General features: G+C 35.7%; 1 protein-coding gene across 4 annotated transcripts in view; it reads right to left on the bottom strand.

The window, feature by feature from the left end:
* The window catches only part of TASOR (transcription activation suppressor), a 56,966-nt gene that overhangs the window by 13,749 nt on the left and 26,416 nt on the right, over positions 1 to 16,801 (bottom strand). For all 4 annotated transcript variants that reach the window (XM_059161227.1, XM_059161226.1, XM_059161229.1 and 1 more), the window contains exons 12-17: positions 10,307 to 10,379; positions 10,150 to 10,221; positions 8,291 to 8,992; positions 4,768 to 5,174; positions 3,244 to 3,385; positions 1,902 to 1,961 (exon numbers count right to left, since the gene is read on the bottom strand). In XM_059161227.1, coding sequence (XP_059017210.1) covers positions 1,902 to 1,961; positions 3,244 to 3,385; positions 4,768 to 5,174; positions 8,291 to 8,992; positions 10,150 to 10,221; positions 10,307 to 10,379 — 1,456 coding nt within the window. The remainder of the gene's footprint in view (positions 1 to 1,901; positions 1,962 to 3,243; positions 3,386 to 4,767; positions 5,175 to 8,290; positions 8,993 to 10,149; positions 10,222 to 10,306; positions 10,380 to 16,801) is intronic.

Genomic DNA, 16,801 nt, shown 5'->3' on the forward strand with positions numbered 1-16,801 from the left:
GAGTCCCGCATCGGGCTCTCTGCTCAGCAAGGAGCCTGCTTCCTCCTCTCTCTCTCTCTGCCTGCCTCTCTGCCTACTTGTGATCTCTCTCTGTCAAATGAATAAATAAAATCTTTAAAAAAAAAAAAAAAAAAAAAAAAAAAAAAAAAGTTTAAATCTCTTTTAAAAAAGCAAAAAAAAATCTTTTAAAAAAGTACCATCATCTAATTCTATTTTGCACAAACTTCCCCTATAAGATTCTAATCACTAGAACTGACTTTATCTTTAAAAATGTCTTCTCAGGGGCGCCTGGGTGGCTCAGTGGGTTGGGCCGCTGCCTTCGGCTCGGGTCATGATCTCAGGGTCCTGGGATCGAGTCCCGCGTCCGGCTCTCTGCTCAGCAGGGAGCCTGCTTCCCTTCCTCTCTCTCTGCCTGCCTCTCCATCTACTTGTGATTTCTCTCTGTCAAATAAATAAATAAAAAAAAAATCTTAAAAAAAAAAAAAAAAAAAAAATGTCTTCTCAGTAATGAACTAAAGGAAACACATGTCAATAACAATAATACATGTTTTCTAGTGATTGTCATTCAAGCATTGCAGTACTTTGACTCTGAAAGGGGAATAATGAGTTCTCTAAGGCAGCATCATTTACATATTTACATTTTCCATCACAAAATATAAAGATGGTATGACAAATAAAAGAGGACTGCAGATGCCAATGGCGCAAGTTGAAGCATAAACAAGATACCTGGCTGCTTCTAATGAGAAAGGATTACTGACAGAAAATAGGTGAATCCCAGGGATAATGTTGAGTGAAACAGCCAAAAACAAAACAAGACATTGTAGGTTCCATTTACCTTAAATTTAAGAACAGGTAAAACTAATCTATGGTAAAACAAACAAACAAACAAAATTAGATTAGTGCTTACAGCTGGGTCAGGGGGAGTACCTACTGGAAGACTAAAGAAGAAAACCTGGGGGTGTTGGAAATGTTCTAAATTTTGATTTGGGCAGTTGTAATATGAGTCTATATAAAAGTAAAAACCCATTGAGCTGTGTACTAAAGATTTATGCACTTTCCTGTATGTCTTATATCTTTTGTTCCTGTTTTGCTTTTTTGGGTCATTTTTCCTAGGAGGAGACAAAAGATTTTCTTAAAGAAAAGCATTCAGTCTTTTTAAAAAAAAAAAACTCTATGGAGAGGAAAACCATAAAGATCAACTAAAACTATGCCACTTAGCTTTCCTTCAAATTAAGGAAAAAAACCCATTACCACTTACGATTTCAGAAAGAATAAGATATAATGAAATTGAAACAAACAAAAAAGGCCTACCACCAAACTCTAAGCAAGAAAACAATGCCTATGACTATCTGCAGAGATGCTGAATGGACTGAACTCAGACAAAAGAAAAGGTCTTCTAAGAACCAACAGCAACTGGCTAATCAGCAACATCTGTAACTTTCTGAAATCCCAAAGTTTCCTAATCTCTTATTTACACTACTTTACTTAAATAATCAGAAGAATTGGGTCAAAAATTCAAGATTAGGAATAATGAACCTAGAAGATAACGGGCCTCAATCCTTTTGTTTTTTAAACTTTAAAGAAACTTGAAGACTGTTTTGCATAGGGTATTCTACAGAAATGGATTAAGAAAAAAATTCCCATCTTCCCAAGACATCGTATCAGACAGAATCACTACAGTGAAGAAAACTTAATCTCCGAATACTCAGTGACCTCTTTAAACACATTCTTTGTAGAAGAATATTTGATACAAATCAAAGATTTTAAATGCAAATAATGATGTTGTCCAAATTTTCTGTAATAACAGAACTCAAAATGGTGCCCTACTGATAGAGAACCAGAAATGCCAGGAGCAATTCTGAAGGGCACATCGGGAGGAAAAGCAAGGGGAGGCTTCTCACCTGGTGTTTGTTTCTCACCATGTTTCCCCAGCTGGTCTTCTGGGCTTCTTGCATTCCCTCCTGAGGGAAAGCATCCATTAGATTTGTAGACTCTTTTCAGATATATGTGATACCTATATTAAGCACCTTTCCGACAAACCCAAATGCTAACAAATCCAAGTATTACATCTTCTGCCTAAAACAATCCAGAAGGGTCATTCAGAGAAAGAAGTTGCTTCCCTTTCCATTCAGATGATGATGGAATATCAACATCTAGATGTTGCGCCTTCAAATGGCTCTGAACATCAATTACAAAGCTACCTAAATGAAGAATGGTTAGGATAATGACTTGTATTGACTACTTTTTTACTGTGTTCTCCCATTCAAGCCAACATCTCCAGCTCTTCAGTACCAGTCACTTCTCTACCATCACTTCTAGAGCTCTTGCCCTTCTGGTAAGATACTAAGTAGAGAATGGTGCTGAAGCCCATGGTAATTCTTCAAGTTTTAGAAATTCTTCTGAGTTCTTGGAGGTCTCAGTAGCTTCTAGGTCACAAGCCAATCTAACTTTTTAGCAAAAAGTTGGGTTTTGTTTGTTTTTATTTTTGTTTTTTTCTTTTTAAAGGACTAGGAATGGAAAAGATGTGCCCTGGGAATATTTCCAAAAATGCTTAGCTAACAAAGGTAAGAACTTAGAATATTAAGAGTATGTATATGTGTGTGTGTGTTTATGTGTCTACACAGAGAAATTAGAATACTGTAAAATGATCTTTCAACATTAACCTAGTCTTGCCCTATGGTCCAATAAGCTTTCTAGGGACTTCTGCATTTGATCACTTCAGGGTAATCTCTATGATGATCTAAGTTTTCTAGGATAATCCAATGTTAAGAAATCAAGTTTGTTTGTTTGCTTTTTCCCAAACAGATGAACCTCAACATAACTTCTTAGATGATAGCTCCTTATAGTGAAGTGTATTCTAATAATTTGAGAAGATAACATTTAATCTGTTGTCCCAAAGAGGTGTCATTTCACCTCTGTCACTATCTCACCTTATTAGAAACTCAATTTCTGCCAACAATATTCATTTGGAAGTCTGCATGCTAAACTCCATTGGGAAAGCATGTTTTAAATCCCTCTGCTTTTATAGGCTGTTTTGCAGATACTTGCTGATGCTGACCAAAACCAGCATCATTGCTCCAAATGCACCAAAACCAACATTACATTGCTCAAAATAAGATGATGTCAGAACCAAGTAAGATGAACCACCCACTCACCCAAGAATGGAATCTAGAAAAGATAAACCCTTTAGGAAACTGCTAAGTAAAATCAAGCAAACCGAAGTCCCAGTATACGTGTTCTTACCTGTAATTGGAATCAGTTTCCAATGTATTTCAGTCTCTTCAACATTATTTGACTTAGACTGTCTGCGGAATCCATGTTCAATGGGAACAGTGGGACACAGACTACAATCTTCAAAATTACTCATGTTAATTAAATTTGGATCCTAAAAATTAGAGTACATATTCAATAGCTTTTCAAGTAACTTTTATGTCCAGAATAAACAAGTAGGCTCCACACCCAATGTGGGGTTTGAACTCACAACCCTGAAACCAAGTCACACATTCCACTGTTTTTTGATAGCAAATCCACAAGCTTCAATCTAAACATTACAAATGAGTAAAAACAGCATGGCAAAGTTAAAATACTCTCGTCTTAATTAAAACATAATGTTTTCCCTCAAAACATAATTTGATGTTGATTTAGAGCAGTGGCTGTAAGAATTTTCAGAAAAGCACCAAGTATTTTAGGCTTTGTGGGCTGGATACCCAGGTCTGCCTGTGTAGTGCAAAAGCAGCCAGAGTACCCACCTACACAAATGGCTGCGTTTCACAGTGTTCCACTAAAGCCTTAGTTCCACTAAAGCCTTAGTTACAAAAATGGGCAGTGGGCGGGGGCACCGAGATGGCTCAGTCAGTTAAGAATCTGGCTTTTGACTTTGGCTCAGATCATGATGAGGGTTGAGATTAAGTCCCATGATGGGCTAAGATTCTCTCTCTCCCTCTCCCTCGTGGCTGCGCTCTCAAATAAATAAATAAATAAATAGAGAGATGAAGGCAGCGGGCAGAGTTTGGCCCATGCTCCTATCAACTCAATTTAGAATATTAAATATGTCAGGAAATGTTAATAATATTAGTTAGTTACCTAAGTTACATACTTCTGCAAGTGGGTCTCCTGATACCATCCTCCCCCTAAAATAAATATCCTAAAACTATGTGCAGAAAGCCTGGGGACATGCATATGACTTTTATTCAAAGGCAGGTGAGAGAAATAGGGAGAGAAAAGGAAATTAGAAATAAACCCTTAGGAAAATGGTGCCATCCTGTTATTGTTATTTTCCAGAGATGCAGCCACATTTTGGGGATGACAAGGTTACTTCTCAGCTGGAGATCAGTACTAAGTTTCCTTCATAAATAAACTGGATGTCCTGTCAAGCAATGCTCAGAGTCCTTTCAGAAGTAATCCTTAAAGGACACTCACATTCCATTCCTCTTTGCATGAAAAATACAAACTACCTAATCTTGTTTATATCACTTTTGGATTCTAGAACTGCCAGAAGAAAGCCAATCTTTTGAGGATTCAATTTTATTAACTATATATATGCCGATACACACAAACCTATAAGCAGGAAGGAAAACAGGTACTTCTGCATTTATCCCTTTGTAATAAGGAATAACTTAGAACTACTATCCTGGACAGATACTTTCATTGCAATGTGTATGTTCTTTCTTTTTGAAAGGGAAAAAAATCCCATTGAAACACACCTACATCCTCTTCCAGACACACATTCACAAAAACAACATATATAATCAAAAGACACATGCTTACTTCTTTCAAATGTAGCTTATGGTCCATGCCTGCTTCACCAGTAGAAACAGCAACAGGATACTTTAACAATGATGTATCAACTTCTAGCAATGGGCTCTGAGTGCCCTTAAAATGCACACTTTCAATTTTTGCACAAGTAGGCTGCTCATATTCTTTCTTATCTGGGGGAGAGCTCAACTCATACTCATGCTTTTGCCTCAGCTCTTCATAGGCATCATCAGTATTCAATCCTAAGGCTTTGTTGACTGTATCTGTCAAGGATGCATCAGAATGCCGTGCATTTGCTAGTGTTTCTGATAGCCAATTAAATAGCCGATGGATATCAGCAACACCGGAATTAGAGGTATCCTGCAGCTGCTGTCTCAAATCAGCATCATGCCCAAGAGAGCCAATAGGCTGAGGAGACCCTGAAGGTAAAGAGAAAGAAAAACCTTATCTTAGTTTGGAATGTTTGCATAAAAACTTAAAAATCATATATATCTAGAAATTAATTGTCATAAGATATATATGGGAAAGAATCCAATCAGACCACTGGCTTAGACTGTACGAGTACATCCATCCCTTTCTTTACAAATATAACTGGTTCTAAAATTTTGCACATAGCAGGTACCAAGGTGGCTCAGTTGGTTAAGCACCTGCCTTTTGCTCAAGTCATGATCCTAGGGGTTTGGGATTAAGCCCCACATCAGGCTCCCTGCTCAGTGGCGTGCTTGCTTCTCCCCATATGTATGTACTTTATCTTTCAAATAAATAAATAAAAATCCTTTAAAAGTAATAAGAAAAATTAAAAAAAAAAATTTGCACATAGCTAGAAATTACCATAAATGAAAGCTTATTTTCATAACTTGAAAACTGTATTAATGGAGAAATGAGCTCAGACATCATGCTAGTAGTATGGATAATATATATTAATACCTGTAGTGTAGTTACCTTAAACTCTATTACCAAAATCCCAATCCGTTTACCCCCAGTTTTATCTGACTTGAAAACAGAAAAAATATCTGTACTTGTTATTCTGCAAAATGTTAGGACATGCAGATTACATTTAATCTACTAAAAAAAACCAAACCATGGCTTAATTTGATTTCTATCTCCTATATACCTATTAGATTTTGTCTTTAAGATAAAGCTTGATATTCTTATAATCTAAAACCTTATCTTGAATGACTAGATTACTTAATTCATAACAAAGCTAAACTAGAGATACAAAATTATCCTGAAGCAGTCTATACCAAACTTGCACTAAGAACAAAAAAGACTATGAGAGAAAACATGTTAAGAGATGGTTACAAGCAGGTATAAATATGGGTGATCTGCACAACCATTATATTTAAAACCTGCAAAGGGAATAGACATTCAGGAAATGGTGCTTGTAATGCTGAAGAAGGGTAAAGCCTGGATAGATGTCAGGATTTCCAATTTAAGCAGGGTATAATGAACCACAGGGGGAAAAAATTTAGAAACACAAATGAGGAACACCTAGAAATGCAAGTCTGACTGTCACTAGTTCAAATTTAACCTATCTCTCCCTTCTCCCCTGCCTATTTGGCCTCTACTTTGGCCTATTGGCCTGGCTTTCCCACCATTTTTATTATTGATAAAGCCTGACTGTAACACACGACTATTTTTTCACATAGACAAAATCAATTATCAGCTAAAACAGTACTGAAACTTAAGTATCTTGACCATTATGTGCTAGTGCTAGTAAATACAGCCAAGTTTGGGCTGTATTTACAATGTTTTAGAGTCAGTCACAACTAAGTTATGAATTAAACATGGATTAATGAACTACATAACTTCAGGTAAAATTACTCAAATTCTTCAGATTTTTTTTTTATCTGTAAATTAAGGATAATAATGTCTACAACTCAAGAACTAAATGAGTCCTGGCACATGGTAAACAGTTAATTCTCAAGACACCAGGTCAACAGTTAAGGCAGTGCAGATCAGTAAATGTCCACAGATTCAGCATGGCGTAAGCTAAAGGTAATAACAATAAGAAACAGAAGAGCCAAAATCTAGGGAGGGATCTGAAATGCAAAGATATAAGGGTTGAGAGAAATGAAAGATGCTTCGGGAAGAAAGAAAAAGGAGTGTAAAGGGCTGACTATGACATATTCTGGGGAGAGAGATGAACCCTAATCAAGGAATATGGGAAAAAAGAGTGGGAAACATGGTTACCCATGTGGGTTAGGGCCAATCTATCAAAAACTTTTGAAAAGACGTATACGAAGCTGAGACTGGAAGAACATGATACTGAAATGGGTGACAGATGCCAGGAAAGCCACCCAAGAGGTAAGAACAAGATGAAAATGCTGGAAAGAAAAAACACTTTAAAGAAGAAACACTTTAAAGTTACTGAAGACGACAGCACTGTCAAACAGAACTCTCTACAATGATGGAAATGTTCTCTATCTGTGCTATTGCAATACAGTAGTATGGCTTATGCAATGTTCCAAATATAATATATGAAATGAACCTTTATTTCATTTTAATTTAAACATTTTTTTTAAAGATTTTTATTTGACAGAGATCACAAGTAGGCAGAGTGGCAGGCAGAGAGAGAGAGAGAGGAGGAAGCAGGCTTCCCACAGAGCTGAGAGCCTGATGTGGGGCTCGATCTCAGGACCCCGAGATCATGACTTGAGCTGAATGCAGAGGCTTTAACCCAATGAGCCACCCAGGTGCCCCCATTTTAATTTAAATTTAAATACAACACGTGGCCAGCGGTTACCATACGTGCAGGAATAGAGAAAGAAGAGCAGATAAGTGAAAAGTAACTGAGGATACAAGCACTGATGGCTAAGAGAACAGTATAAAAACACTGATTTAACCTAATCAGTTCTGAGACACACTGGATTTGAACATATACAAGTAAAATAGCTTAGTAAGAAACAGGAATGGAATACTGGTATCTGCCAATAAACAACAAGAAGAGCAGCAGCACAAAATTCAAAGGTCCACGAACTCAAAGACATTTCATGCTTTTTTAAGCAGTGTGAAGATATTAAAAATCTAGATGAAAAAAGTTTTAGAGTACTTGCAGTACTGAAACACACACTTAAAAAAAGGATCTCCCATTTCTGACTTTTACTGTCAACTAAAACAAAATAAAGAAAAATAGAAAAAAAGAACAAGTCAAACATATTACTGGGGTGGGAAAAAAAAATGTGTATGCATCTAAGATATCAAATTTTAAACCTCAGAAGGTTCCTTTCACTAAGCAACATGCTAAAGGGACCTAATATTCAATGTACTTTCCCAATTATAAAATTAACAGGACATAAAAGGACAAGAACTCCAATTAATAGGACAATAGCCAAGCATACTTTATTTTCCTTGTATTAGCCTAAGCTATACAATTCAGAAATCTGATTACTTTCTTTACAAAAATAGGGGACAGGCTGGATTGGTTCTGAGGCTATAACTTGCAGACGCCTGTACTAGGGGAAAGGACAGAACTATTTTACTGTATTTTTGGTTATTATTTTTATACTATATAAAAGCAACCTGATATTTTTACCTTCATATAGATGGCAATTTTCAGATAAATTACTGGTTTTGGCGAGCTTTCTCATATTTTCAGGTAGATCCTCAAGCTTCCTCTTCAAGACAGTTTTGCTTCTCATATCTTCTGTGTCTGAGTCCCCACCCACATTTTTTTTCCTACACTGAATTAAATTAATCAATTCTTTGACTCTATCCTTATCATAATCCAAAGAGTGAGAGGACTTCTGCTTTCTAGGTATAATAGTTTCACCCCTTGAGTTATTTCGTTTTCCAAATTTCATTTTTGTACCATTCATTTCTTCTTCTTGGCCTTCATAATCTGAGAGTGGACTGAACTGTTGAAGTTTTCTATTTTCTTCAAAAAGCTCTTTCAATTTACAAATTGGTAACTGATACATTTCAGGCCGAAAAATATAGGCATGCAAACAATTATCAATATGGGATTTATTTTTTGGAGCTGAGTATAAGAACTTTTTATCATCTAATCGGGAATCATATGGAAACATGATAAACTCTCGTTTACCTGAACCAAAACCTCGCTTAAAAAATTCATTTACATACTTTTCAACAACAGAATGAAAATTTATAGTATTTATATTTTTGAATTCCTTTCGACACTGAATCAAAGCAAACTGTAAAAACTGAGTTATTTTTAATACATCTGTCATGCTCTCATGTCTCTTCTGTGGTGTTGCATTAGTTGAACCTTTCTGTGCTGTAAACAAACAAAAAGACAAACCATGTTTTAGCAATCAAGAATCAAACACAGATCTACATGTTGTCAAAGAAATGCAACAACATTTATACATTAATGGTAAACCAGACTAGCAGTATGTACCCTAATACATATATGCAACATAGAAATAAACGAAGAGTGTTGCTTCTAAAAAGAGGCCGCTTAAGAAACTAAAAATTGTAGAGGATATTTTTTTAAAGGGAAAAACACCCACTCATTGAAGATCTTCATTTCTTATTGTCCCTTGGCATTCAACTGGTAGCAGGGAAATGTAAAGAGAAATAAAGAAGCAAGGCAAAATCTGAGGTCCCTTGTAAGAGAATCCTGCAACTGATAGCAATGTCACTCCTTCCTGCTGTACTGTAATAAATCTAACTTTACATTAATGTTTTATACCGTATAGACAGATATCTCAACACCAAGTGGCTACAATTGAAAATGTCATTCTTAATTTAACAATGAAACCCATCAGTGGGAATTTTACCTTAATATAGCATTCAAGTACTTTCTTAGAAACAGTGAATAGCAAATTTTCTTTAACACCAGTGTAAATTTTTATTAATTTTAAATGGCCTAAATTTAGACTAGCATATGATCTTTTTATTGTTGTTAAAATTTGAACGCAAAAATGAACTCAGCTAAAAAAAATACTACTAATAATATAGAACCCTAAAAACCAAAGCTACTACAGTATTTTAATAATTACAATCAATGGGGCACCTGGGTGGCTCAGTGGGTTAAGCCTCTGCCTTCGGCTCAGGTCATGATCCCAGGGTCCTGGGATCAAGCCCCGAATCGGGTTCTCTGCTCAGCAGGGAACCTGTTTCCCTCTCTCTCTGCCTGCCTCTCTGCCTACTGGTGATCTGTCAAATAAATAAATGAAATTAAAAAAAAAATTATTACAATCAATGTTCATTTAGTGAAAACACTGTTAACTCCCAAAGAATTTTCCATTAAAAAATAATCAAGTCATATATAGTTTATGTTTTATTTTGCTTTGCTAATACATCTTAATAGCCCCATAGTATTTTCCAAAATATGATATAAGAAAAAAAATGTTTACTGAGTTATGTGGAAAATTTCAAAGAAATGTAAGTATTTATCAGTGACTTGATTTAGATATTCAAAGAACTTACAAGTAACTACGCCTCTAGGTTCTTGAAATAGAAATAAAGCATGTAGGACTCGAGATCTGGCAGTTTGATGTTCTAAAAAAACAGAAGCCAAACTGGTTAGCAGTATGTTCTAATGAAAAAATTAAAAAGAATTGTAAAGATTAGAGAGATCACTTACCATATGGAGAAACCATTTGACAAGGAGAGAGAAGAAAAAGGTATCCTCGGTCTCCCAAAGGTTTAACAAGGACCTGCATTTTTGGAAAAGGGAAGAAGTTGAATCTGCTTCATTATTACTCATCATAAGGCAGGCACACAGCAGTTTCTAATAATTAAAGCAAACAAGTTACTGATCATCTTGCTTTAGGAAAAATATTGCTACCACATTAAAAACTCTATGAACTCTCTGATTAACAGAATTCCAAGCAAACAAAAATTCCCTAGTTCCCATATTAGTAATAAGAAGAAGATATTACTGAACGAATTCCCCTAATTAACCGTGAAACCAACTCAATTTTTCCTTGACACTAAAATACAAGGACCAAATTAAAGTCTTCAAATACCTTCCTCAACAATTCAAAAGACATGTTAAATTGCCAAAGCGGTGTGCTAAATGTTAGGGGTATAAAAACAAGTATAGCACAAACATTACATTTCATGAGGTCAAGCTAATCTCAAATTAAATGTGTTGCTATAATCTAATTCTTCACATAGTTAATGAACACCTTTCAACCTGAGGCAATTTGCCTTGCCAGAAAGAACTTTAAAGACAAGCAACACAAGAGCCTTGATCATAAGAAATTTATAATTGGGTGGAGAGTAACAGAAGAAATATCAATAATTATTCAAAACAGAGAAGTTCTCAAAAAAATATACAAAACAACAAGAAGAGAAAAAATATAGTTTATAGTTGGAAAAGATACTGACAGTGTACTTTAGGTGGATTTTGAAGGATAGGAACACTGCCAAGAGCCTAAGATTATGGGAAGGACTATTTTAAGAGTCAACATCATGAGCAAAGGCAGTTACAATTGATGAATGGTCTGCAGGCATTAGAGTACTTAAGATTAGCAAAAAGGTGATGGCATAGGACAAACATACAAGTCTAGAAAGAAAGATTATGAGCTCAATTGTAAAAAGGTAAGAATACCAGGTTAGCCAGGAATGCCCTTAAGAGTATATGTCCTTTTGAAATGGAGTTCAAAAACCAACAAAAAAACTCCAACAGCACTGTGAAGGAGGGGGAAATAATAAAAGTAATGCAAAAAAGTTTGTCAGCTACTGCAATCATTTGCAGTATGTTTTAGATTGAAGAAAGGGGAAGAAAAGAAGACCTAAGCAGGACAGTTGAACATAAAAGGTTATCGGGACTCTAAAAGGAAGTACGTGTCACCTAAATTTCTATTAATTCCAGTAAACAAAGTCTGTGAAAGAACCCATAATTTAATGGACAGAAAATAACTGCTATCAATTTACATTTAATAAAGACAATGAACAGCCAAAAGTAAAATGGACAATGTACATGCAAAATTTGTTTCAGACTCAAATACTTTTATCCAAAATGTTTCATTTTTATTTATTTAGAAAGAGAGTATGCACAGAGGGTGGGGGGAGAGAGAATCTCCAGCAGACTCTTGAGCACAGAGCCTGACATGGAGCTGGATTTCACAACCATGAGATCATGACCTAATCAAGAGTCAGATCCTTAAGCTACTGAGCCACCTAGGTATCCCTAAAACATTTTACATATCATATTCCTTTTAACATTTTACCCATCTCTTGGTTTGTCAGAACACGAAGCTGGGAAGTACGAGTAAGATTTTCATGTTTTGTGGTCATTAAGGAAAAAATAGATAATTTTAATGTCTCACCCACTCTAATACCAGGGTTTTAAATTCCACTGGTTCAGTGCCATAAAGACCCTTGTCTTTTAATGGGCCTTAACATCCCCAGAGACCCATGGAGCACAGGGAATCCACATCCTAAAACAACACTCCAGCAGAGAGAGGCCCTAAAAATAGTATCTTTGCCTTTAGCTCCCAGAAACACTTTAAATGCTGTAGGGGAAGAAACATCCTTTGAATTCCATCCTTCTGCTGCCTCTATTATACCTTACTGTTTTCTTCCCCTCAGAAAACAGTATTAATCTAGTCTGCCAATTTTTATTTCTTGATTCTACTATTTTGACTTTTCAAATAAACATTACAGGTAACATGGTACAAACACAAAAATGCTGGAGAAGCTGGCTAGCTCAGTTGGTAGAGTGTGTGACTTGATCTCGGGGCTGTGAGTTCAAGCTCCGTGTTGGATGTGGAGATTACTTAAAAATAAAATCTTTCAGGACCTGGGTGGCTCAACTGGTTGAGTCTGACTCTTGGTTTCGGCTCAGGTCATGATCTCACGGTCCTGGGATCCAGCCCCAAGTCAGGCTCCATGCTCAGCAGAGTCTTCTTGAGATTCTCTCTTCTCCCTCTGCGCCCCCCCGCCCCCCCCTTCTCTCTCTAAATTAAATAAAATCTTTCCCCTGAAAGGAATACTACACTATATGTTAACTAACCTTAATTTACATAAAAACTAAAATAATAATAAAGTCTAAAAAAAAATCAAACAAAAATATGTTAAAAATATAAAACAGTAAGCTCACAACCTAGGAGGAAATAAGCCACACTAACTGAGATTTAGCAGAAACAACAGATTCCAACACCCCAGGATTTCAACTGGAATTTCAGATGTAATATATAAAACAGGTTATGAGCTGCTTAAAGAAATAACTTGAAGAACTGAAAACATGTTCACATAAAAACTGGTACAAATGTTCATAGCAGCTATTTATAAAGAAGAATGGAAACAACTGATAAATGGACAAAATGTGGTATTATCCATACAAGGAAATACTGTTCAGCCATGAAAAGGAATTTAGTACTGATATGTGCTACAACATGGGATGAACCTTAAAAGTATTATGCTAAGAGGGATGCCTGTGTGACTGAGTCAGTTGAGTAATTGACTCTTGGTTTTGGCTGAGGTCATGATCCCATGGGTCTTGAGACTGAGCCCCATGTGGGCCCTCCATGCTCAGTGAGGAGTCTATGTGAAGATTCTCTCTCTGCCCCTCCCCCTCTTAGATATACAAATCTTAAAAAAAATATGCTAAGTGAAAGAAGCCAGGCACATACTGCATGATTCCACTTACATAAAGTATCTAGAACAGACAAATCCATAAAGAAAGAAGTAGATTCGTTGTTATTAGGGACTGGAGAACAAATGTGGAGCGTATGCTTAATTGGTATGAGGTTTCTTTCTGGGGTGAACAAAATGTTCTGAAAACAGATAGTTGTGATGGTTGCACAACACTGTGAATCCACTAAAAATTACTAAAAAAGTGTACACTTAAAAATGGCTAAAACATATAGCAGCAATATCCACAATAGCCAAACTACAGAAAGAGCCTAGATGCCCATCAACAGATAAATGGATAAAGAAGATGTGATACTTGGGGCACCTAGGTGGCTCAGTGGGTTAAAACCTCTGCCTTTTGGCTCAGGTCATGATCCCAGGGTCCTGGGGATCGAGCCCCACATCAGGCTCTCTGCTTCGCAGGGAGCCTGCTTCCTCCTCTTGCTCTCTCTGCCTGTCAAATAAATAAATAAAATCTTAAAAAAAAAAAAAAAAAAAGATGTGGGGTGTGCATACACACACACACAACAAACAAACAAAAAGGAATATTATGCAGCCATCAAAAAGGAAATCTTGCCATTTGCAATGGCGTGGATAGAACTAGAGGCTATTGTGCTACGTGACATAAGTTAATCAGAGAAAGACAATTATCATATGATCTCACTGATATGAGGAATCTGAGAAATAAGACAGAGGATCATAGGAAAAAAGGAGGGAAAAATGAAACAAGACAAAACCAGAGAGGGAGACAAACCATAAGAGACTCTTCTCAAGAAACAAACCGAGGGTTGCTGGAGGGGAAGGGGGTAGGGAGATGAGGTGGCTGGGTGATGGACACCGGAGATGGGGAGTGCTGTGAACTGCATAGGACTGATGAATCACAGACCCGTACCCCTGCAATTACATGTCTGGGTGTAGATTTCTTATTTAAACAAATAAATTAGATGTTAAAAAAAAAAAAAAAAGACTAAAACAGTGAAGCTCCTTTCAATAAAAAAAATACCAAGGAACATCAGAATGTAACACCTCCACCTCCTATAACAGTGCCTGGCACATGATAGGTACTCAGGAAGTATTCCTAAAAAATTAACAAGAATCTATTAAAAAAAAAAAAAGACCAGGCAGATCAAGAATAATCAAAGATAACTTTCGGAAATCAAAAATATGTGAAATTAAACACTCAATGAATGAATTAAACAACAAATTAGACACAGCTAAAGACAGAATTTGTAAACTAGAAAACAGCTATGATGAAATTACTCAGAATGCAGCACACAGAAACAAGTGAATACAAAACACAAAAGAAAATCAAAAATACCAAGTACAAAATGAAAAGACCTGACATATGGTGCTCTAGGGTCCTACAGTCTAAACAGAATGAAGGACAAATATAGCCAGATAATACCTAACTGTATTACAGAAATGAATATGTAAATCCAGATACAAAAGAATATACACCAGCTAGATAAATAAGAAATCTACACCCAGACATGTAATTGCAAAACACCAAAGATGAAGATAAAAAGCAATCAGAAAAAAAGATAACTTACAAAAGAATAGTAATTAGAACTGACCTCTCAACAAAAATAGAAACCAGAAGATACTGTAAGATAGCTAAAGTGCTAAGAGAAAATAGCTGTCAACCCAGAATTATGCACCCAGGATCTAACAATTAAGGAATACATGGGGTTTTTTTTGGGGGGGGCAGCAAATCTACCAAAAGGACATGTTCAAAAATTGACCACAAAGTGAGTTTTAGATCAAGTATCAATAAATTTCCAATAATCACCACCTATTCTAACAGGATCAAATTAAAAAAGTATAATATTTGGAAATTTAAAAACATCCTCTGTATCATGTGTCAAAGAAGGAATCACAATGGAAACCAAGAAATATTTAGAACAGAACAATTATGAAAACTCTACACATTAGAAGTTGTGGAATGCAACTAAAACAGTTGTTGGAACTCAAAAATCCAATGACCATTTTCCCAACTTCCAAAGAAGGCAGAAATAATAAAATGAACCCTCCAAAAGTGGAAGTTAATAAAACTAAAATTAGTAAAAGATAAAACAAAGATACAATAGAAGGTTAAAACCATAATTTGAGACCAATAAAATAAATAAACCTCTGGTGAAAGTGACTAAACAAGGAAAGCAAAATGAAATTACCATATAATAACGCTCATAACAGCTATTAATAAGAAGCTATATAAATGACTATCACAATAAACACAAAAACACAAGAAATGGACAAATTCCTAAAAACCAAACAAAACCATATGTTCAAACTTAACCAAGGAAGAATAGAAAGCCTGAAAAGTTCAATTATTAAACTGAATCATTACTTTAAAGTCATCCATAAATGACAAGTTTTGCAGTTAAGTGGTAGAAAACATCCAAAGAATGTATCATTTTAATCATTTATACATCCATCTCTTGCAAAATGAGGAATACTACTTAAATCAAATCTAAGAAACTAGTAGAATATGGATACAAAACCCAGACAAGGACAATATGAGAAAGAAAGTTCGCACGTTAAAACTCACTCATCATCACAGATAAAAAATTCCTAAAGAGAACATTCACAGACCAAACCACACATTTCATAAAGAAAAAAAGTGGAGCTGATATTTTTTTGTTTTTATTTAAAGGTAGGCTCCACTCCACCCTGGTGGGGCTCAAACTCATCATGACCATGAGATCAAGACCTAAGCCAAGATCAAGAGTTGGACCCTTAACCAACTGAGCAACCCAGGTGCCCCTCGAGTTGGTGTTCTTAACCAGCAAAACAAATACAGTTTAATACTGGAGAAAGATAAAATATAATTCATCTTATAAGTCTACAGGATAAATTCTACATGTGATGGTTCATTTTATGTGTCAACTTGACTAGACCACAGGGTGTCCAAATATTTGGTCAAACTTTATTCCAGCTATTTCTGAGTATTTTTGGATGAGTTTAATATATAAACTCTCCTGAATCTCCAGCTTGCTGACTGCAAATCTTGGAACTTTTTAGCCTCCATAACTGTGTGAGCCAATTCTTTATAATAAATCTTTTTCTGTATGTGTACATCCTACAAGTTCTATCCCTCTGGAGGACCCTAATACACTAATATACCATGTTACCATCTTGATAAAGGCCCTCCCAGAGCATTCAATAAATTTAAAACCCATTATGGTTAAAATGAAGAAAATTTTTAAACTAATGAAGAGATTTGTGAAAAACCTACTGCAAACTTCCTACCTAGTGACTGATGTTAGACATGTTCAAAAAGGTAAGAGAATGCCTACAACCACCACTTTTATTCAACATTGTAGTACTAGAGAGCCTAGATTACACAAATAATTAATTTGAATAAAAAAGCTAAAGGAAAGGAGAGGAAAAAAATACAACAATGTAGTTCTCAGATGATAAAGTCTATACAGCAATCCCAAATAATGTATAAAAAAGAACAAAATAAGGATGCCTGGGTGGCTCAGTGGGTTAAGGC

Source organism: Mustela lutreola, chromosome 2 (assembly GCF_030435805.1).
Source record: "Mustela lutreola isolate mMusLut2 chromosome 2, mMusLut2.pri, whole genome shotgun sequence".
Lineage (NCBI taxonomy): Eukaryota > Metazoa > Chordata > Mammalia > Carnivora > Mustelidae > Mustela > Mustela lutreola.